General features: G+C 42.6%; 1 protein-coding gene across 11 annotated transcripts in view; it reads right to left on the bottom strand.

Annotated features, from left to right (window-relative positions):
* Positions 1-523: 523 nt before the first annotated feature.
* ARHGEF3 (Rho guanine nucleotide exchange factor 3) overlaps positions 524-23,897 on the bottom strand; it is a 245,027-nt gene continuing 221,653 nt past the window's right edge. For 10 of the 11 annotated variants that reach the window (XM_053296329.1, XM_053296326.1, XM_053296331.1 and 7 more), the window contains 8 exons: positions 17,667-17,834; positions 16,448-16,510; positions 15,156-15,252; positions 13,655-13,731; positions 12,484-12,741; positions 5,587-5,757; positions 3,815-4,001; positions 524-1,091 (listed from right to left, as the gene is read on the bottom strand). In XM_053296329.1, the coding sequence (XP_053152304.1) occupies positions 742-1,091; positions 3,815-4,001; positions 5,587-5,757; positions 12,484-12,741; positions 13,655-13,731; positions 15,156-15,252; positions 16,448-16,510; positions 17,667-17,834 (1,371 nt within the window). In that variant the 3' untranslated portion in view covers positions 524-741. The remainder of the gene's footprint in view (positions 1,092-3,814; positions 4,002-5,586; positions 5,758-12,483; positions 12,742-13,654; positions 13,732-15,155; positions 15,253-16,447; positions 16,511-17,666; positions 17,835-23,897) is intronic. The other variant, XM_053296330.1, reaches the window with a different exon arrangement.

Below are 23,897 nucleotides of genomic sequence, written 5' to 3'. Positions count from 1 at the left end.
TTTAGCTTGCATCTGTGCACTGTATGTTTCTTGTCAGAATACACAGTCTACACTGGCCAGACTTTAAGTGTTAAATGCATGGATCTTACCTTTATAAAAGGACCCCAAAGTCAGTCTGTTTTACTTTTCCTGCTGATATTAAAACATGCAGCTTGTATATCACTTGATTTCATATCACTTCTTTACTCAAGTGAATGTGAGCTGACTCCACTGAAAACTTAAAGCATTGTGTTGTGAGGTGATGTGGAAGTTCCATCTCTGCTTGATCATTCACTCAGTTGCCTGATGCTATAAGTCTTCAAGTGATAAGGACCTTAGAGTTAGCCTTTCAGGCTTTATGAAATTTGTGTGTGTCATTTACAACAGACTTCTGGTTTTGACAATTCTCTTGTGTCCAGATATGTGAGAGGTTAAAACAGGGCACTTTATCAAGAGACACTTGTTATGTAATATGCACAAAGACAGTAGTTTAGAAATCTTATCTACCAGCAGGACATCCAAAATAATTGGTCAAGTACCTCTCTCTCAGCCACTGAGACATTTATAGAATATTACAGGAGTATAGTGCCATACATTCCAAATTATACACACTGGCAATTACAGTACTATGGTCAAAAGGTACAAATATAATAGAGATCAAATTGACATTGTCACAAAAATATTAAAAAGTGCATTTTGCTCCACATATGAAATGCAAATACTGTATGGGTAAGAACCCAGCAGACCTCTATGAAGTTTCTGTCAGACATTGCTTTCTAACTCTTTGTCCTTCTCCCAAGAGTTTGTCTGCTCCATGTGATCACAGTCAATGCTGATTTCACTGGTGTCCATGCTACAGTCTGAGCCACTGTCAGAGTGGTTCATTTGCTCAAGCTTTGATTCTTGCTGGAATACTCTGTGCCTGTTTGATGTTGACAGAAAGTGTCCTTCAGAATCTAGCATTCCACCCTCGCCTGATGCACACAAGACTGATTCTTTGGCATGACGGATACAGTTGAGCCACTGCTGTTTGTTGAAGGTGTCATTTGCTTGTAACGAGTGTGACTGGCTTTGAGATCCATTTTTGAAGCTGACTTTAAAGAAGTTTTTAACTGAAAGAAACCATCCTTGTTAATATATTTGCTTTTTAAGGAAGAGCTGATGCAGTTAGCCTTCTTTTTTAAAAAAAAAAACTCTTCTGCAAAAGCCTTGTTACAGATCTGCCACAAACAAGTGGGAATATAAATGCTGAATGTTCACATAAATGCTTTGGAAAACTGGGGTTCTAAATAAAGCCCCAACAATTAATCCTTCTGTAGGACACAACCAAGCAGGCCTTCACAACGTGGCCACTAAGCCAAATGCAGCCCAACTGCCACGTACCACCCCTTAGATTTCTTATCACTTCTTGAAGACCCTTAGAAGCCAAAGTAAAAGCAACAAAATCAAGTTCATTCAGCCACGAACAGGGCCTGAGAGACCGAACAGAGGCCCTTGGCAGATTCAAATGGGTGGATGCAATCTAACAAATACCCTGGTCTCAAGCCATGTAGGGCTCTAAAGTAAAGACCAGCACATCAAATCTGGTCCAGAAGCAGATATCAGGGAGGTGATGGATGTTCTGAACCAATGTGTGAAGGCTATGCTGGGGGCAAACAAGGTGAAAATTAATCCAGAGAAGATAATAGTGCTTTAGGTCAGTAAAACTGATTATCTGAGTAGTGAGATACACCTGGTCTTGAAAGGGGCACAGTCCCCTGAAAGACAAAGTAGGCAGCTTGGGCTACTTCTGGACCAATACTTCTGAATGCTGCCACAAGGGAGCCTATGGACGCACGTTGCTGTATGAGTATTATACCCATCCTGCAGCAGCTTCACTAGTTACCAGTGAAGCTGCTGCAGGGTGGGTACAGTGTTCCCTCTAACAGGGATTCCCAGTTGTTGTTTACAACTCCCAGAATCCCCACTACAGTTGGGAATTTTGGAAGTTGTAAACAACATCTGGGAATGGGAACACAGGATGGGTATAATGCTCATGAAATAACATGCGCCCACAAGCACCCTTGTAGCAGCATTCTGGACCAGCTAAAGCTTCCAAACAGTCTTTAAGGGCATTGTCATGTAGAACACATTGAAGGAGTCTAATCTGCATGACACCAAGGAATGAATGTCTATGGTCAGATCTGACTTCTCCAAGTAGGGTCACAGCCGGTGTACCAGCTACAGCTGATAAAAGGCACTCCTGCACACTACTGCCTCCTGTGCCCCCAAAGACAGCATCTAGTCCAGAAGTAGCCCCAAGCTGCCTACTTTGTCTTTCAGGGGAGTGTGACCCCTTCCAAGACTAGATATACCTCACTACTCAGATAATCAGTTTTACTGACCCAAAGTACAGGTGACTTCTCTGGATTAAATTTCACCTTGTTTGTCCCCATCCAGCCCAGCATAGCCTCCACTCATTGGTTCAGAATATCCATCACCTCTCTGATATTTGCTGACTGAAATGATAGGTATTGCTGGGCATTATCCACATATTGATGACACTTCAATTCATACCCATGGATGATCTGTCCCAGTGGTTTCATGTAGCTGTTAAACAGCATACGTGGCAGAATGGATCTCTTCAGCACCCTATAGGCCCAAGGCTGATGCAGACATCGTCCAGCACTACCTTCTGAATACTAATGCCTCCTGATTACATCCTCCCCATCATTATCCCTCTGCACACTATCAACCTCTCTTCTTTCTAACTTATTTCCAAACTCCTAGTGTGTGCTACCTACTTAGTCCCGCCAGTATTTCCTCCAGGTCTAATTTGAGCACTTATAACCTGGCTTCCACTCCCAGCACTCTACTGAAACTGCCTTCACAAAAATAACCAATGATTTTACTACAAAACATCCACTTTCCCACCTCTCATTTTTTAAAAATCCCAACTGAAAACCCACCTTTTCTTTTAAGTCTTTGACGCAACTCTTTGTTCCCCATACTCCATAATGTCTAAAAAACATAATGTCTAAAAACATGTAAAAACATAATGTCTAAAAACATGTAAAAACATAATGTCTAAAAACATGTGAAGTAGCTGTCTGTCTGCCTTTTGCAGTAGTAGACTTTCCTTCACAAGAGGTTTCCAAACAGAGAGACATCCATCTGTCAGGGGTGGGAAGAAGTTCCCTGCTCTGAGCAGAAGATTGAACCAGGTCTCCAGTTTCCCTTCCAACTCTACATTTCTATGATTCTATAAATGAAATAATCACATCTTCCTCCACAGTTTATCCTTGCCTTCATTTCCCTTTCCTTCCTCTACTGCTTTGTGTTGATTTTAGATTGTTATCCCTTTGGGAAAGGGATCTGTCTTGTTTGAAAAGCACCATGTGCATAGATCCATTATATATATTACAACAACATGCAAGCATATGCAGATAAATACTTAGAGGCCAATTTTGGCCTTCCTTGGCAGCAACATCTAGCATGCTCAAATGCTCAGCTTCTGTGACTTGACATGCTGTTTTTCAAAATTTTACCCCTCCTACTCTTAGAAATATAACAGAGTGTTTGTTTTTTGTTTGTATGGATGAGACAGGCTGGCTTCTGCTTCCAAGAGAAATATTGGAAGAGTCCTGAAGCATATTGGCAGATCACTCTCTTCTTTGGACCATGGGATTTTAGCTTCTTTCTTTAAGTTTCTAAGAGGTTCATTCATTTATACAACTATCTGAAGATAAGGTCACACTTTCACTCTAAGCAATTAGACAACAGTACTTTAAACAAAAATATGCAAGCCTGACATTTCAGTATCTGGTAAAACTAAAATAATCTAAGGAATTCTTACTTCTCTCATTGTTGCTAAATGCACCCCGTATGGATCCACCCAATCGCACTTCTCCATCTTGCAAGTCTTCCAGAACAAGATCTTTCACAGGAATAGGCTGCCGGTATAGTTGGTAGCAGAGTTGCTCATTATGTGTAATTGCTCGAGTAATTACCAGAACTTCTTGGAAGAGAAAGACGTGCAGTTTCTGATAGTAAATCAAGAAGAAAATAGAAGATGGTCTTACATGTTTTAAAACAGATTACCTTTTTTTTTTTTTTTAAAGAAAGAGTAGTTCAGCAGCTAGTTTCATGATAGGAAACAGAAGACAGGTATACTCAATGAGTATTAAGACAGTTTTCCCTCGATGCTTAAACAGTAAACTGGAAATAGAGAAATTGCAAAAATATACAGCAAAAACATACTCAACAGGAAATTTTATTTTTATATATATATATATATATAGTTATAGTTTAGTTATAGTTATAGTTTAGTTATAGTTATAGTTATATATCCTAAAAACTATATATCTATATAATAAACTATATAATATATCAACTATATAATATATCCTAAAAACCAATCCCAGTGGATCACACAAGCATGCAAAAGTGGGCTGGGCTCCCTTAGCCCAGTTTTGCATGCTCATGTGAATAGCCTCAACCTCTGAAGTAAACCATTACAGGGCTGGCAATGAAGTGTTTTCCCCTACTGGAGCTTACATGCTAAGTTTAGTATTTCTAAACTGGTGACTGTAGAAACATTCCAACATAATGTGGGGCACTCTGTGTCAGTGTGCTGCTTCTGCTGGTAGGTAACAGTGCTAAGGAACATGATGCATTTAAATCCCAAACTATTAATTCTCAAATGTCCGGACCCATTTTAGGCACATGGAATTAAAAAATCAGCATGCAAGTCTCCTCAACCATTGACACTACTAATATCAGTTCCAGAATGCTAAAACAATGAGTGGAGATCAAATCCATCTCCTCCGCTCCCTCTACTTTTTCTCAGTCACTTGCTCGGTAGCAGATAATGATGTTCATTCCAGTCCTGTGAACTGATCATCATGTTTCAGGCCAACCAGTGACTGAGAACCTCCAAAAATCAAGAAACTAAAAAAAAATGCAATGCAGATAGATATTCACCATCAGGTGAGTTAATGGGTTTTACTTTTTATATTAAATTCACACCTCTGCACAAGTCTTATTTTTCAACTTTGCCCACTCTAATAGGTGAACAATATTAAAATAGCTATGGAAGAAACACTATGTTGGAACATTTATTTATACTTCAGATTTGTGTCCAACCTTCACTTCAGAGCACTCAAGGTAGTTCTTTGTACAAAACTAACACTACACAAAAATTCTACGAGCAGACTAGCAAAACACAGCAGTAAAATCTCAGGGTAAAGGAATACAAGCTCTTTCACTCGTCCAAAGCCTAACAGAAAAGAAGACATGTAAGGGTGAGTTTTACAATAGTGAAACAGCCAGAGAGAAGATGCTGCCTTCATGAGTTCTAATGTCATACAGATGGAAGGGCATGGGTTAGCTAATATGAAATAGTCTGGTGAAACAGGGCATAGAAAACCATCAGTATTTTCCCAGAATGTCCACTAGGAAACAAATTATTACATTATATATATAAATACCTTGCATCATTCTTGGCAAATAATTTCCAAAGATGTAGTCTATTCTGTATACATTATCAAACTTTTTTTTTAAAAAAAAGATCCTTACTGAAGAAAGAAGATAGTCAGTATTTCTTGTTTTTATAAATGAACTCCTTACCGCTCCCCTGTTGTTCTTTAGTTCACCGTGACAACACACAACACGTGAATTATCTATTAAGGAGTCCTTTTGGCCTTCATCAAGATATATTAGTCTCTCTTTGTAATACTGGCATTCAGATTCACCTGTCTTTTTGTTGATTTCCGCAACAATGCCTTGGACAATATTAATCTATTAAAAAAGACCATTCAACATGTCATATTTTGGTAAGTCCTCTTCTAGTTTTTTATTTATACCTCACCCCCCATCCCTGCCAAGGAGTGAATTAAACTTAACTTTGTAATAACAGTATTATTCTCCCAGGGACTTACTATGGATATGAACAGAAAACATTCTACATAGGTGTTGTATACTTCAATTTAGTTTTTCAGTTTTCTATTATTCCTTCTGAACCACTCTTCAAGTTACCCTTAAATATGTAGGCCATCTGTCAGTGGCACCAATGCATGTGCAGGAATATGATATATTTATTTATTAAAACATTTTTATACTGCCCAAAACTTACGTCTCTGCAGGGATACCCACATTCTGTTTTCAGGGTATAACCAACAGGAAATCCCTTATGCACATATATTTATTCATTCATTTGTTAAACGATTTATTTATTTGTTAAACTAATTAACCCCACCTCCAGCTTTTTTATGCATGCACATAAACAGCAAAGCTTTGTATTTTGCTTTCCTGGATAACTGCCATCTTTCTGCATATTCCTATCTCAAGATGTTTAAACTCCCTCATTCTTAAGCTTGGGGTGCAGTAGGTAATGTTTTTGGTAAAACCAAAAAACTTTCAATGGAAACCAATGAATGCAACAGTATATGTTTTCAATTACTTAACTCATATGAGTTGCCACTAGAATGGAGTGACAATATATACTGACTCACCATCCCAATGGTTACTTCCTCTGCAGGGATGCATCCTGGGGCTAATCTACTCCGCATGGAGCAATTTAAAAACATTAACCTTAAGACTTACAGAAATCTAAGGAGAGTTATGTATCAGAAAAATTTATTTCTGAAAGAATGTATTTGTTGTTCTTTGGACACACTTTGCCCTATAACACTTATTCACATTACATTTTCACCAATCTTAATTTTATTTGTTTAATTCTGTATCCTGCCCTATAGTACTAGTTGCACCTTCAATACAACTCACAGTCTTAACCTGTGAATTAAGATTACACAATTGATTAGAAACAACTGTGAAACATCCTAAGAGATGGGTATTTAAGTGATAGGAGTCCTAAAAAGGTGTACAGAAGGACCTTGATATTCACAGGGGTTCCATTCTGTGGTTGCACCACGGATACAGAACCTGAGAATATTGAGGCACTGAGTGAATGGGAAATTGGGTGAATGGGAAAAATGGGTTCTCAGTTGCTGGAAAAATAAGGAAAAAATTCAGATTTTTGGCAAAATTGGTGGGGGAATGTGGACGGAAGCTCCTTACCATGCTTTGCTGTTCTCCCCACATCACACTGTGACCCCTGGAATGCCCCAAAATTGCCATGTTGGGGTGTTCCTCCTCACTGACCCGCCGCGCCGTTGTTATTGCAATCAGGAATGCAGCCTTAAGCGAGACCAACTTCAATGGCGCTGTGGCCATTGGTTCAAAGGGCTTTTGCATAAGTGAGGAAAGTACTAAAGAAAGCTCCAAGGTTCTACCAGTGTTTTTATGGGAGGACAGACGCTGGAGAGACCTTTTAAGAAGGCTTTGCTTAGAGGGTGTGAAAAGAGTGTCTTCCCATCACAACCCAGGTGCCTAGAAGAAAGGGCTGCAAGGTGAACTTTTAAAGAAACATTAGCTAGGCCTTCGGACTTCAGGGAGGACAGGTAGAGGAGCACCTGTCTGATGGATGCTTGTCCTGGTAAAAAACCTCGAGACTTCGCATAGGCTTTGAATCGAAGCCACTTTTTAAAGTAGGTGTGCCCTGTAGAAGCCTTTCTTTGATTCAACAAGATCTTGTTCAGAAGCCTATTCACCAAGCGGTCAGGTGGAGCGTCTGCACATCCAGGTGAAGGACGTGACCCTCGTCCTGGGAAAGGAGGTCCGGCCATGGTGGAAACTGGTGAAAACGATTCTCGGACAGTCTGTGTACTTGTGGAAACCAAGACTGCCTTGGCCACAACGGGGTCACAAGAATGCAGGGTACAGGTTTTGACAGGAGACGAGCCACCACCCTTTTGATTATCGGTTGGAGAGGGATCATGTATGGAGTTTCTATCACCCAGTCCAGTTGAAAGGCATCTCCCAGGGACCTGGGATCATGTCCCACCCTGGAGCAGAAGCAGGTACACTTTGTGTTTGCCAAGGATGTAAAGAGACCTATCTACAGCTGCAGCCACCGACAGAAGAGGGGACTGAGATACTTGGAGTTGAGTTCTCATTCATGATGGCTGACTTGGAGAAAAGACTCAACTGAGGTCATCCGCTAGAGTGTTGTCCTGACCTTTGATATACACTGCTACAGGATAGACCTGGTGTCGAATACACCAGTACCCCATCTAAACTCTGAGCGCGCACAAGCTCCGAGAGACTGTCCCACTCTGGTGGTTGATGTATGCCTGTGCCGTCGTGTTGTCCAGTTGAACTTGGACACATGCACCTTGTAGAAGCGGTAAAAGGCCCGAAGAGCAAGAAAGACCGCAAGCAACTCTAAGAAGTTTATATGGAGCTGTCTCTGAGTCAGAGACCATTTGCCCTGGGTCCTGTGGCTGTCGCAATGAGCCCTCCAACCCGTTAGAGAGGCATCCGTCGTCAGCCATATTGATGTCGTCTGAGTATGAAATGGCACACCTACCAAGAGGTTCCTGTGCTCTGTCCACCATGTGAGGGACCAAAGAACCAGAGCCGGTATCTCCAGTCGCTTTCTTTGACTGTCTCTGGCAGGATGGAAGACGGAGAGGGCAGAGAGAGAGACGAAGACAGAGAGCTGTAATTTCTGCATTTTTAAGCGGGCATAGTAGATTACTGCATTGCAGGAGGCCATGAAATCCAACAGGCATTGAATTGAGTGTGCTGATAGCACCAGATGCTGTTGGAACAGAGTAACTAAATTGCATATGCAAACATATCTCTCTTCCGGTAAGAATGCCCTTTGTTTTACGGTGTCCAATACTGCACCTATGTAGTTGGCAACCTGCATAGGTTCCAGGTGGGACTTTTTCCAATTGACTTGGATGCTCAGGCCCCGAAGGACCTCCAACACAAAGCGGATCTGAGAATGTAACATGCTTCTGTCCTTTGACATCAGGAGCCAATCATCTGAATAGGGATAAATGGTGACGCCCTGTGTCCTGAGATAGGCAATCAATGCGGCCATACATTTTGTAAAATGTATGTAAAATTTTGTGGAGAGGTGACAGTGGGTGAACCTGAGTTTCAAAGACGCTTCTCTGTCTCTAACGCTTTAGGGTGTTGAGACTAGGTGGACTTGAACTTGCTGTGGTAGGAGCATCTTTGGTAAGGTGGGTAATTTTTCGTATAGTCTTTGAGTTCCTGATTGCGGAATGGAATCCGATGTTTGTAGGAAGGGCGATACCTGGAGGTGTAGGTCAAGGTAAAAGGTTGCGTGGTAAAACTCTTAGCCGTAAATTTCGACTTCCTAAGCTGCTCCATTGTGGAGTCCGTCGATTCACTGAAAAGACCCGAGTCATCAAAGTTGAGGCACTCTATTTTGTCATTCACGTCATTCTATAAAGAAGTAGATCACAACCACACGTGTCTTCGGAGTGTAATGGCTGCAGCCAGCGTCTGAGACTCACTCTCTGGCAGATGTTTTGCTATGCTTAGCTGTCATCTCGTAAGATCTCTAGACGTTTCCAATGTTTTCCAGAATTTCACTTTGAATTCCTCGGGGGACAAGGTATCAAGGTCTGGCAGCAGATTGTCCCAGAAGCAGTGAGTGTACTTAGCAGTACAATCCTGTGTAATTGGCCACCTTAATGGACAAGCATACAGTCAAATAGAATTTTCTCCCAAGCATGTCCAACTTCCGCCCTTCTTTTTCTGGCGGGACAGTGGAACGTCTTCCAGACTTGGAACTGGTGGCACAGTCAATCACCAACAAGCTGGGTGCTGGATGCTTCAGTAGGCAAGCGTTGTCTTTCTCCATGATGCGATAGAGGCTTTCCAGTTTCTTGGATGTAGGTGTGGAACACCTCCCAAGCACATTTTGCTGCGTGTGAAATAACAGGGTGCATTGGGAGTTCCACTGGAGAGGTTGACTGTGATTCAAGCATCAAATTGTACACTGGATCATCTATAGTGGCCAATTCCAAACGGAGGTCTAAACCAGCGCTTCAGCCATGGTTCAAATATGCCTGTGATAGGCCTTAAGCTCATAGTTTGGAGAGACATAAACAGTTGGGGCCACATCTGTTGGTGGCTCTACAAGATTGTCCTCTCCCTCCGGATCAGACTCAAAATCTGAGGAACTGTGATGTTCTGACAGGGAGCTTGTTGGTGAAGAAGGAGCCACAGTTTGGGTTTCTTCTGTGGCTACCAGAGAAGGAGGAAGGCACAGAGTTTGTGTAGACACAGAGCACATTAGTGGAGGTTTAGTTTGTGCAGCCTGGTGCGCTACACATGGATGGCTATTTTGTGTTCCTGCTGAGACAGGTGGGCACATGAACTGGCTGGAAATCTGGAGGCAGCAGTATCAATCACAGAGCTGAAGGCAGAGGTGTTGCAGGTCTCCAAGAGCAGGCCGGGGTCTCCAGGTGGAGTCATAGAAACTGCCGGTCCAGAACCTGGGACATGTACTGACACAGAATGAGCATAACCGCAGGTGTGCCAAGGAGTGTGGAGCTGTACTGCAGAAAGAGTCGAGCAAGGCTGTGCTGGAGGATTCGGCTCTGACGGGAAACCATGAAAAGTCAACATCGAAGGAGTGCTTGTAGAAGAATCTAGCAGAGACAAGAGCGACTGCGTGGTGGTTTCCTGTAGACCAACTTCGGCTTCCTTGGTGTCGAGCTCGATGTCAAAAGTTGGAAATGGGGAGCGACGACATGAAGTTACCAGTCTCGACTCTGAAACCAATGGAGTATGAAAGGTGAAGGACAACATCGGCTGGATCGTCTTCGGTGTCGGAGGTGAAGATGCAATCGGTGTCAACACTGGAGACAAAGAACGCACCGTCAGTGCCGAAGGCGCTTGAGGACAAATTGGAGTTGAAACCAAAAGATCCGTCGATATCAGTTCCTCAGAATGAACATCAGTACCGAGAGCCGGCCTCGACATTGTAGATTCCTGGATAGCCATCGGGGAGGGAGTACGATCTCTTGTCAGGTCAATTAGGCATTGAAGTTTCTCCCCTGACGTTGAGGGGGCAGGAGAAGCTGAACACTTCTTCAGCCTCGAGGACTCGACTTGGTCGCAATCAGAGGAGGAGATTCGATGAACAGCTTTCGGCGCTTGATGTGAATGTTTCGACGTTGAAGTCTATGCTTTGGACATCAATGTCGATGGTCTCGACGTCGACGCCTTAGTCTTATGCCGGGCATGGCCGATGCCGGCGCAAGGCCCAATACAGAGGTCATCTTTCTTGGTGGCATTGAAGACGTCGATGTCAATGCCATAGGGCGGGGTGTGCCTGGCATCGACAGCCTTAACACTTCATCATAAATCGCCACTCTGAGGCGAAGTGCCCGATTTTTCCTTGTTTGGAAAACGATAGGCAGATTTTGCATGAGGAGACATTATGTTCCTCTCCCAAACAAATTAGACACGTGTTCCTTGGCATACCTGCGGTTATGCTCATTCTGTGCCAGTACATGTCCCAGGTTCTGGACCAGCAGTTTCTATGACTCTGCCCATTGAGACCCCGGCCCGCTCTTGGAGACTTGCGACGCCTCTGCCTTCAGCTCTGCGACTGTCATGAAGATCTTGAGAGGGGAGTTTGGCGTTACATCCCTAACACCTCTTAAAAGTGTTTTTCTCCTCAGGTATTTTTCAAAGAGTAGTCGGGTCCATTCTAGGTCAAAAAAGCCAGTAAGAATTCATCAGCCGATCCAGGCCAAGAAGAAGAGTACATTGGAAGCCAGAAATGATTCAAATGAAATAACCAGTCCTTTCTTCTTCTTTTTTAAAAGAACAAATACGAGCAGAACTCACGAGGGAGTATTTCTGACGAGAGGTGGCACACCGAGGTTCAGATGCTAAGGCGGTCGGAAAAGAACTGAGGGACGTCACGTCCAGCTCGCTCTTAAACAGCATGCTCTGCATGTGGGCGGGGTGTGGACGCCTCGGCAAGCTGAGACATGGCTACCGCGGGTTTCCTGCACAGGTGCAGAACCCCATTCTTATGGCTGTCGATGGATCTCGATCCAGATCCCCCGCATATACTGAGGTTTTCCAGTAAATCCCACTAGGTTTGATAGGAATGCTTCCTGATAAGCAAACTTAGGATTGCACACTACATATTAAAGTGTACTTGCCTTTCGTAAGGTAAAAGTGCCATTTTGTTAAAATAAACATACAACCATATACAGTGTCAAACTCTCTCTCTCTCTCTCTCTCTCTCTCTCTCTCTCTCTCTCTCTCTCTCTCACACACACACACACACACACACACACACCTCTATTACATAGTTTTGGTTAACCTCAAACTATCCTTTCTGGAAAGGAAGTGTTCTGAAATTTTAAAAATTGATAAGATATTGGCTGGATGTACAAAATAAATCCCATTTAGAGGAGAGATAAGAATGCGCTCTGTTATAGATACAAGTTGTGCCAACAAACTTGCATGATCATACGGCCATTATTTCCAATGGCTGTAGGGTTGTGCACCTGTGACGGCACAAGTTGTTCCATGTAGGAGCCTTGAACTGGCTGGACTTAAAAGACAAAATCTGCTATTAGAAAAGATATTAATTGGATATCATTACTAAATACATACAGCTTCTTCAAGGTGCTGTTGGTCTGGATGATCATTTGGTGTGTGTCTCAGAATCTCTTTGAGTAGCAAAGGGTACTTCACAAGACGGCTTCTTGGGATATCAAGGAAATTCCATAGGTCCAGTTTGCGGCTAAAAGGAGATTCCAGGCAACGCTGTAGGAAGTCTTGCACCCGATGATCCTGCTTCTTGAGGTCAAGTAATGCTTTGGCAGCTACTTGGTTGCTGCAATAGCTATCATAGGAATTCAGGCAAGGCAACTAAGAAACAAATACAAATTTGAAAATAAATTATGGGACATACGTCTGGCAAGTGTTTGGGGTATTTCCCTTCTCTATCAAATGTTCACACACATGTATTTTCATTCTAGTTGCACAGAACTATATTTCAATCCTCTGATGGACAGCACACATCAAGTACAAGCACAACTATTTACTTGATCAATACCTGTTACTGAAGTTGTAGAGCTATTATGATCCCTGAAAGACTGCTTTTGCTACACACTTTCACACTTAACACCATTTGAATTTTCTATTAGTAACTTAAAAATCCAACAACAAGATACATTGTGCCAACAAGCAAAGTGTTAAGATAGGTGCAACTGTAAAGCCAGTGGAACATGATGATTACTTGTGGCACGTTGGAACTGCATACCAACAAAGGACACTGCACTTGTGCAGTCCAGCATCATTATGCCAGAAATAGTTACCACTGCCAGATGTATTGTTGATCTAATACACATGTCTCTTATAAGACACATATATAGGAGCTTATGCTTTTTGGCACATGCTTGATAATGTTCCCACCAAGGAGGAGAAGGTGACCACTCACAAAGTCAGTCAAGTCTTATTTTCTGGTCCTGGCTAATGGCACAAAGTTTGTCCTCTGAACTTATTCTTCTGCAATGGAAGACTTACTTCCTGGTACTGATTTTAAGCTCTAATATGACTTTAATAAATTTTAGTTAGCTGATGCATTTATGAAGTTATTGATTCTGACTTTTTTATTTTCAAAACCAGACATCACTGATCATTTTCTGCATGCTTTACTAGTGCCACTTACACCGATTGATTGTCATGGTATCAAAAAACTCACATTAACCTAAATCTGAAAAATGAAGAAACTGATATGACAACAAATTAGCACATGAAAGGATATAAAGGACATCCATACCCAGCTCACAAGTATGTGACCAACACATTCAGTAGATCCATCAGGTTTCCTAACTTCTTTCAGCAGCCTAAGAAGATCTGATGAAAATGCAAGAAAATGAAACATGAGAAACTTTATGAAAGCAAGAACAGCAACAAAATAGATGGAGAAGATAAATTGAGAGTTTTTCTACACTGCATTTCAACCTTGTCAGGTTGGTTTGTGGGACTTGCACTACTTTTGACCATCTACTTTTCATTTATATCATTATCAGCTCATAGAACTACTAACTGAATGATGTGACCCTTGCTTTTACAGACCAGTGAGCCATTCCTTGCCAATAAGGCTGTTCGCAAGTTTTGTTGGTACTATCTGCTAGACATCGTTTCTCAGGGCCAAACTACATGAGATCCATAACTAGATCTTCTCGCTCTTCTGTTTTTATTCAAAAATAGCATTTGGAGACTCCAATTTTGATTGGAAGGGCAGGGCAGGGCTACAGGTGAATTCCTCCTCCGAAATTGCTTTCCCGATCTAATCACACTTCCAAGCTGCAATAAGCTTCACAGCAGAAGAAATCAAACTACTGTATCTGTATTGTGCCTGTACTTTAACCACTGCTGGGTAGAGCAGCTTTGAGATGCAAAGGCCCACTTTGTGTCAGAAGAACAGCAGGACTCATTTTAAAATGCCACAACTGCACAAATCTTGTGAAGAAGCTAAAATGAGTAATTGTTACTTGCCTCCCCCAAAAAACTGTAGGTTGAAAATGGCACCTAAATGTCTGCATCCACATGTTTTTTTGCAACTCAAGTTTTATTGGGAACATTTAACCGAAGTAATGAAACTTGAACTGTGTAAATGCAGCTTCCGGTGGTACATACACCACCAGTACTGTTGATTGTGTCAGTGCTGACACTGAAAGTTGGCAGCTGTTCAAATCAACAAAAACAGCACTGACAAGTAGGTAAACAATACAAATTCAGTTCTAATGTATTTTCTTACGTAGAGAAAAACCATTTAAAAAATACTGGCCAACATCCAACACAGCATAACAGAGTTGGTGCTGTTCCATCTGCACAGCAGTGGGCTCCCAGTGAAGTGTCTGGCACTCTTGCACAAAAACGCAAATACAAATAGAACTCCTGCACTCCAGAAACACTAATTTGATTGGAAATATGCCACTGATGGTCAAGCAATGAGTCTCCAATGTAACTAGGGTTTCCAGAATATAGACACACTATTAGAAGTGCTCTTGCCCAAAAGCAAAAGACCCCCAGTGCTTCTCTGTGAGCCTGCAGCCAGGTGGGTGAAGTTGGCCACTTTTTTGGAACATGCACACCACATATATTTTTTGTAGGTTAGTCCGAAGTATATTGGATTTCTGACTATTTTAGTTTAGAGATTTCTTTTGCTGAAGTTCCTTGTAGAATTTATATTCTAATACAATGTTTTAAACAGCTGTTTTTCAAACATCTTATTTTGCCTCCAGCTATTTTGTATTAAATGTAAGAAATTATACCTTCATGCAGAGGAATTAAAGAGTCCAGTGTTCCAAAAATTTGGTTCAATTCTTGTTCTGTCATTATGGAGAGCTTTAGCATGGGATCATGGTAAGCCTGTACAAAAATAGAAAAGTTATAAAATAAATATATATTTGAAAGAAAACAGTGATAATAATTAAATTCTGGACTTTCATGCCTAAAGTTTATTTTATTTGAATTTTTATCCACATGTATGAGAAGCAAAGACCTGTCTGCCTGTGTAAGAATTATTATTATGAATATTTATATACTACTTGCTATGCTATGCTGCATATTTAGTAAAGGAAGAAAATCAGGAGTCGACAGTTTGATTACCCTTAGTAGGCAAGCCAAAAATGTAGTCACCAAGATCCTGCCCCCCCTCTCTTGTCCCAGACCTTGAACTGCACCTCTCTGCAAGCCTGCACAAGGTCAGGGACAATCCCTTGCTCCCATATTTGGAACTTGAAAAGGAAATGGCGGTATGGGCTGTTGGCTTGCCCCTGTACAGTACTGCCTAGATTGCTGAATAGCATTCCAATCCAGCACCCAAGGAAGAAACTGCTATCACTTTCCAGCTCTAGATAGTAAGAGACTACTGGCTTCATTCTGTGCTGCCCAGGCACTCCAGGTGGCTTGGCAATGAAGTGCCAAATCAGGCCCAGCCCTCCTTCCAACCTTGGGGCTGTGCAGGAGCAACTGAAAGATAATTTCCTAGTCTTGTCTACAGCTTCAGAGTTGGAAGGAAGCCTAGGGCTCCTCAGACTTACCACAGGGCAGTTGCCATGGTAATTTTTTTTTTAAGAGAGCACCTTCTTTGTCATGAACCCCGCCTCATGTTATGATCTTCTGCAGAGGTCTGGTTGTGGTTGCCACCGGCTCATCCGTTGGCAACCTGGGACCAGGCTCTTTCTGTGGCTGCCCCAGGGCAGAAATAAGAGCATTTTTCTGTGGCTGTCCCTGCAGAAATAAGAGCGTCTTCTCTTTTTCTTTTGTTTTCAGGAAGACCCTCAAGACTCACCTGTTCTCACAGGCTTTTAGTTAGAATTAATTTTAATAATTTGTTTTAATAATTTTTATACTATTGTTTTTATTGTGTTTTGTGGTTTTAATCTGTGACTTTTTATATTGTTTTAAATTTTGTACACCACCTAGAGATGTATATATCAGATGGTCTAAAACATGATAGATAGGTAGGTAGGTAGGTAAGTAGATAGATAGATAGATAGATAGATAGATAGATAGAAGCAAAACTTTGGAACTCGGGACAAAATATTTTAGATTGCAATACCTTTTTAGCTAACTTCAAGTCTTCTATCAAGTCTTCTTCTCCTTGGGAAAGTTCAAAGATTGCCTATGATGCAAAATATATCCTTGAGAAATTGGTGAGTTTTTTCAAGCAACTTTTTAAAACTAAGAATGAAAATATACATTTGGTCCTAGCATATTTTGTTTTGAAAGGAGGGAGAAAGGAGGACTGGAAAAGAAATGGACTAAATAACTTGTACAAAACCTATTCTCTCTTATTCTACTTGTGATATTCTAATTTGGTAAGATGATCACTAGCTGAATAATTACATAATTAAATACCCAATACTGTTTGTAGTTCCAACAAAAATAAATTATAGCTGAGCAATATCGACCCCTTTACCTGGAAGAAGATGTGGCACTGAAGAAAGATAGCTAAAGAGAGCCCAGTAACAGTATCTTCTAAGGGCCCATAAAAAGTTGGAGCCTGCCATTTCAATTGTGTTAACAAGAAGGAAATATTATTTCATTAAAGTGTGTCCTGCATTATGGGATAAATTCTGACCCTGGGTGTGTAAATATAGCATAACTATCCAAACCACTACATTCCCAACTAATTCCTTCCAGGACATTATTATCTGCACTTGGTATACAACCTACCCAAACGTATGTCCACTCACCAGTGACTTCTTGCATTAATAATGTGACATGGGGTAGAAAACCACCCCCAAACTTCATAAACATTCTCTATTGGGGTAGTTTCCATCCCAGCCCAGTATTAAGTCAATTGGGGGTGGAAATCAAATTCTCTCTCTTTTTGGAAATTCAAGTTTCATTTCCCCTTGCAGTGCACGTTCGAATGATCTTGAAAGGTGATAGTGTTTGACCAATAGTCTGAAGTACTGCATAGAGCTGTGCTCCCTAAGTTTGGGCAGATGAAACCAATTTCCCTTGCCTTCCTTGGCTTGGCAGAAGCAGTGATTAGTTTCTGCTTTCATTTCTCCTGGGCCACTGTGTTGTCTTTGTAAACTGCTAGAGATGCATTTAAAGTCTGGAATAGTTACACATTTTGGCATTTTCAATTCAGAGTGTGTCCAGAAGAGAGGTAGCAGCTAGTCCTGTGACTGTCTGGCCAAGGAAAGAAAAGTGCACACACTGGGACTTTTACCGACAGGTGAGGAAATGCACCTGTACATGTTCTCTGCATTCCTTAATCTCCCATTTCAGGCACTACAGTTCAAAGAAAATACAAACAAGCAAACCTCTTGGCGCTTGATTTCTTTGGATGTAAGCATCTGATTGACACAAACATCGAAGGTCTCACTCCAGAGTTTACTGTCTCTTCTCTTGGTGCTAGCAGGTACGTTTCTAGTCCAAGGTCGTGAGGCAAGCAAATCAGGCCGACTGTCATTGCGGAAACTGATAGAACGCTATAAAACAGGGAAATAGGGGTTCAAGAAAGTATTGTGGGTTCAATGTGGGAAATAGGGGTTCAAGAAAGTGCGGATGAGTGTGGAGCTAAAATTTGTATTACTTAAGTTATTAGTCCATATCAGAATGTAAGTGAGTGACAAACTAGAAGCTAGGAAAAAATTAGTTCTGCAAAATACACTAGGAATCATTTATTTTGCACAAGGGAAAACACACACCAGACTGATGCTAGGGAAAACTGCACTATGTTATACCAATAGCAGGGCTGGCCCTACTTGAGTGACTACATGGCTATCATGTTTATATATTAATTTGCTTGCATCTTTAACACACACAAAATAACACCATTTCCCATTTTGGACAGCAAAGCACCCATGAATCCTCCCAAAGGGCCTACTGCAAGTATATATGTGCAACAGCCCATCTTGGAAGGGATACTCGGTACCAAAAGGATTTGCAGTTTGAGCAAAGAGGCATTCCCCTCTGCAATGGAATGGCTCTACAATGTGCTATCCCAGTTCTTGCTGCCAACTGCAAAAATCTAAGTTAGTGCTGAATATCATGCCTACAAGTTGTCACCTTGTTTCCATTTCTTCCACCTCAACACCCACCTAGAGCTGCATACCACCTAGAATTATGGGTGTGCACAAAACTGGTTGCCCACCCACAGACCCCCTTGGCTTGGCTCGAATCTGAGCAAGTTCGGGGATTCTAAAGTAGAACTTATTTTTTTGAACCCCCACCACCTCCGGAGGGTGCTGCTGCAGCTGCAGGGGGAATCTCCGGCAGCTCCCCCTCTCCCCAGTCTCCAAAGGCCGAGTTTGAGGCCTCTCTGCGCTGCCCATTTTGGAGGCCACTGGGCATGCACAATGGCTATCTGTGTGATGCAATCACACAGACGGCTAGTGCACATGCATGGTAGCCTCCAAAATGGTCATCACCAGGACAGAAAGGCCCCAAACCAGGCCATTGGAGACCTCCTCCCTGCAGCCACTAGAGCACCCCCAAATGTGGTGAATGTTTTTTGGTTTTTTTTTTAAACCCAACCCTGTCCTGAACTGGCACTGAGCCAGCCGGGAGGTTCAGCTTGACCTCAAGTCAAACCAGGTCCGGTTCGAAGGCAAACCCTTGAGCCAGACTAGTTTGAGATGAGCCGAACAGTTCGAGGTCAAGCTGGTTCGCACATCCCTACCTAGAACAAATTTTGTTTTGCTTAAACTTCTCATATGAAATACCTCTTTACCTATGTCTTAGATGAGAACTCAAATGTACCCAGAAAAAATGTTTATGGCTGACAAACAGACTAATGCCATGCTCAAGGACATATTTTTGGGTGGCACAGGCAGCTGCGGAATGAAGGGGAGATCTCCTCTGCCATAGGGATGCTAGGACACCAACGCAGAGGATGTGGCCAGCACCCAGAAGGGGCTCTGAGTGAAGGAAAGAAAGAAAGCACCTAGCCAGCAAACATAGCTGGCTGGAAAGGAGAGGAAGAGGGGCCATGCCCCACACTCCCAACTAAGAGTGCTTGTTTGCCAGCTGGACTCAGGAAGATGACAATGGGGTGCCATGGGGGAGGGGTGCCTGGAAGCTCTCCAACCCTGACATCTTGGGAAAATTTTCTCCCCCACCGCTTGCCCAATGGTAGCAAAACCACTGAATGGAAAATATCCATGTTCCCTCAAACCAACCCCTTCTTCTAAGGCCTCAGGGATTGCCTTATTTATAAATTGAATATTGGGTGACATGGTTGCATTTTTCAGGGTTTTTTTTTTAGTAATCTTTAGGTAGTTTTTACTCTTGCTTAGGGTGTGATGTTGCCATAATTGGGTCTTAGAAGGAATTTGCCTCCAGGTAAGATTAATCCTGGGTTTTGCTTGCCTTGAGGTATTCTGCCATAGTATGCAACTTGATTTTCTTGCTTGAGTTACCCCAAGTTATTTGCGCTCTCTGAACCTTATTGAGGAGCACTTGCACAATGCTTGTGAGAGCTGGGTAAGGGGAAATGTACTCAAGGTATTGACTTGTAGCAGCTCGTTGCAGATAGTGGTGAGCTTGAAGGCTTTTTGATCCTTATTTTTGTTTAGAAAATACTATGTTTTTATGAGCAGGAAAAACCTTCAGTTTGCTTATTGGTGAGGAGCAAGATAAAAAATATATTTTAAAAGGACTGATGTAAAAATAAATCTGTGATGACAAGCATGTTATTTTCAAACTTACTATCAGGAGAGAAAAATACCAGTTTATTCAAGATTCTGGCTACATATAGGACATTTTTGATATCTTGGAGAGAAAGTAAAGCTCAGAGCTCCCAAAAGATTGTACAGTACCGTATTATAATGCCTGGATCAGATTCTTGCTGGGAGTATACACAACCTAAACAAATGCCAACACTACACAAGGCAGGACTATGAAAATTTTTTACACAGTGCAACTGGAACTAATGGATCTCATCTTCAAAGTCAGACCAATTTTCTTTCCTTTGGGGAAGATTGAAGTTTATAAACCCAAAAGGAATGCAAGCCTTCATACAGCAGCCAGACTAAACTAAACTGCAGAATTAAATCTTTTTTCCATATCCTAAATGTCCTCTTTCTATACAGGGCATTCTGTTTTACGTAGTATGCATATGATATATGGGAGAAGATCAGTTGTTATTTTAAGTGCTGTAGTATGTTCTCTCCAGATACATCATCATAGGGCAGGGGTGAACAACTCATATGTCCTAGAGGGCCAGGACCAACCACAACATGGTGTTCAGGGGGCAAAGTCAATTTTAAGTACATTATTACATTACAATTAATTATTAAATATAGTTTTTATATTATAATTCTAATGTAATAATTAAAAAACCATTTTAGTAATTAAAATAATACACTTTATTAAAAATAATTAAAAGCACTCAATAACTAAAAGCATCCAGGCCTCCCTGGGAGTCTCCATACCATTTCCATTGGCAGCCCTTCCATCCTCCAGCCACCACTCAGGTAGTCTCCCGGGGTCGTGGGAATGCCTCCCTCTCCCTTGCTGCCACCTCTGGCTGCCCTCTCCACCTCTCACCCAGCTGCTGCCTCTCTCCATCCCTCACCATGCCATGCGGGCTCTCGGGTGTTGGGAAGGAGGAAGCATGTGCATCCTTCAGTTGTAGCTAGTTCCAGTCTGGGCAGAAGGAGAAAGCTCCCATTCGGGCTTTCCTCTTTCACTTTGTGCCGCTCCATATCCAAGCAGCTCTTTGGTGGCAGGGGTAGGAGAAAAGCACTAAATGGGAGACTGAAGGCTGCCTCTGGGGAGGCATGAATGTGGAGATTCATTGTGAGAAGTGATGATGTCGGCAGAAAATAGCCCAGCAGGCCACAAAAAATGTGCCTGTGGGCCAGATGTTGTGCAGACCTATCATAGTCCCTGGACGAATAGGGCAGAGTCCCTACCAAAGACTGACCAATGGGAGCTGAGCCTCCCACAGGGAAAATTAAGTAATAAAATACATTAGTTCTAGTCAAAAATGACTGATTCACTGATAAAGGACGTGCAATTTGTTCTCTATAGTACCCAGCAGCTGACTGCAGAGGCTTGTTTGCTGTGTCTCGGGGCAGAGAAGGTTTAGCTGTGGGTCTTGGAGAAAGTGTGTGCACACTGAGGTTTAGAAGAGAGGCCAAGAGTCCTGAAAAATAAGCTTCAAGATCTATTCTAGCAGCATTCATGAACTGACTGTGTCTTTTCATTAGCATTGTCTGTGCTCTCCTTCAATTATATGTATATTTTAAAATGTAACTGGACCCATTTATAGCCGGAATGGGCCCTCACCTTTTGAAGTAGAACTTGTTTCATCGTATCCAATGGCCCAACCATATGCATATTTATTCAGAAGTAAGTGCCACTGAGTTCAGTGGGACTTACTCCTACAGTACATAAGTGTTCATATATTGCATCTCATCTCATATCTCATTAATTGGCTGCTATGCAGGCCTCAAACATTGCTAAGTCATGTTGCATCAGTATATGGAGGGAAAGCAACATAGGCCCCAAACACAGGTGATTCAAAAAAGTCTCAGAAAAATAGAAAGAGATGTGTTTCATGTCAAAGGATCTAGGAAAAGGGAGATCAAAACAGAAGTACAGATGTACTTTGCTTCTTCTCCCTTCCATTTCTCGAAGCCTGCTGGAGAAGAGGAGAAGAGGATACCATCTCCCCCAGGGTGCCTGCCTCTTCTCTTCTGCCCTCCCTGGTTGCCATCTGCCTCCCACCAGGACTGCTTGCGGAGAGGCTTTGCAGGACTGGGGCTGTAAGGGTGACCAGGCAGTTTTTCCTGGTTCCACCTGCTGAGCTTACTGCTCAGCCTATATAGGAAGACTGCCGGTGGCAGCGGGCCTGCCACTGGCGGGGTCACCACCAAACAGATTACAACATGGAGCACATTTAAAGATCTATGCTCAGGCGATACGTGCGGCAAAGAAGCGGTTCTTTTCTGCCCGTATTGCCTCTGCGAGTTCATGTCCAGCAGAGTTGTTCAGGGTTGTGAGGGGACTAGTATCTGCTCCCTCTCCCTTGAACCAGAATTTGGAGGCATCAGTTACCCGCTGTGGTGTGTTTAATGAATTTTTCGAAGACAAAATCTCTCGGAATCGGCATGACCTAGATGGAGACTCCACAATTAATTTGATGTCTGAACTGGAGGTGTCTGACAACTCCTCTTATACGATTCAACTGGATCAATTTCAGTTTGTGACTCCTGATGATGTGGACAAGCTGCTTGGAGTGGTGAGGCCTACCACTTGTCCTCTTGATCCTTGTCCAACATGGCTTGTTCTATCTAGCAGGGAGGCTGTTGTAGGTGGCCTGGTAGAAATCATAAATGCTTCTCTGAGGGAAGGCAGGATGACTCCTTGTCTTAAGGAGGCAATTATTAGACCTCTTCTAAAGAAGCCTGCGTTAGATCCCTCAGAGTTGAGCAATTATAGGCCAGTTTCCAATCTCCCATGGCTGGGCAAAGTAATTGAGAGGGTGGTGGCCTCTCAGCTCCAGACGGTCTTGGAGGAAACTGATTATCTAGATCTAATTCAAACTGGTTTTCAGGTGGGCTATGGGGTGGAGACTGCCTTGGTTGGCCTGATGGATGATCTCCAATTGGCAATGGACAGAGGAAGTGTGACTCTGTTGGTCCTCTTGGATCTCTCGGCAGCTTTCAATACTATCAACCATAGTATCCTTCTGGAACGTCTGAGGGGGTTGGGGGTGGGAGGCACTGTTTTACAGTGGTTCCGCTCCTACCTCTCGGACAGATTCCAGATGGTGTCGATTGGAGATTGTTGCTCTTCAAAATCTGAGCTTAAGTATGGTGTCCCTCAAGGCTCCATACTCTCTCCAATGCTTTTTAACATCTACATGAAACCGCTGGGAGAGATCATCAGGGGATTTGGAACTGGGTGTTACCAGTATGCTGATGACACCCAGATCTACTTCTCCACGTCAACTTCTTCAGGAGTTGGCATATCCTCCCTAAATGCCTGCCTGGAAGCAGTAATGGGCTGGATGAGGGAGAATAAACTGAAGCTGAATCCAGATAAGACGGAGGTACTTATTGTGCGGGGTCGGAACTCTAGAGACGATTTTGATCTACCTGTTCTAGATGGGGTCACACTTTCCCAAAAGGAACAGGTTTGCAGTCTGGGAGTACTTCTGGATCAACGTCTCTCCTTGGTTTCTCAGGTAGAGGCGGTGGCCAGGGGTGCTTTCTATCAGCTCCGGCTGATACGCCAGCTGCGCCCGTTTCTCGAGATCAATGACCTCAAAACAGTGGTACATTTGTGGGTAACCTCCAGACTGGACTTCTGTAATGCGCTCTACGTGGGGCTGCCTTTGTACGTAGTCCGGAAACGTCAGTTGGTTCAGAATGTGGCAGCCAGGTTGGTCTCTGGGTCATCTTGGAGAGACCACGTTACTCCTTTGTTGATGGAGTTACACTGGCTGCCAATAGGTTTCTGGGCAAAATACAAAGTGCTAGTTATAACTTATAAAGCCCTAAACGGCTTAGGCCCTGGGTATTTAAGAGAGCGTCTTCTTC

This window comes from Hemicordylus capensis, chromosome 2 (genome assembly GCF_027244095.1).
Source record: "Hemicordylus capensis ecotype Gifberg chromosome 2, rHemCap1.1.pri, whole genome shotgun sequence".
Taxonomy (NCBI): Eukaryota; Metazoa; Chordata; class Lepidosauria; order Squamata; family Cordylidae; genus Hemicordylus; species Hemicordylus capensis.
The sequence above is the reverse complement of the archived record's forward strand: the minus strand, read 5'-3'. Positions and strand labels throughout refer to the sequence as shown.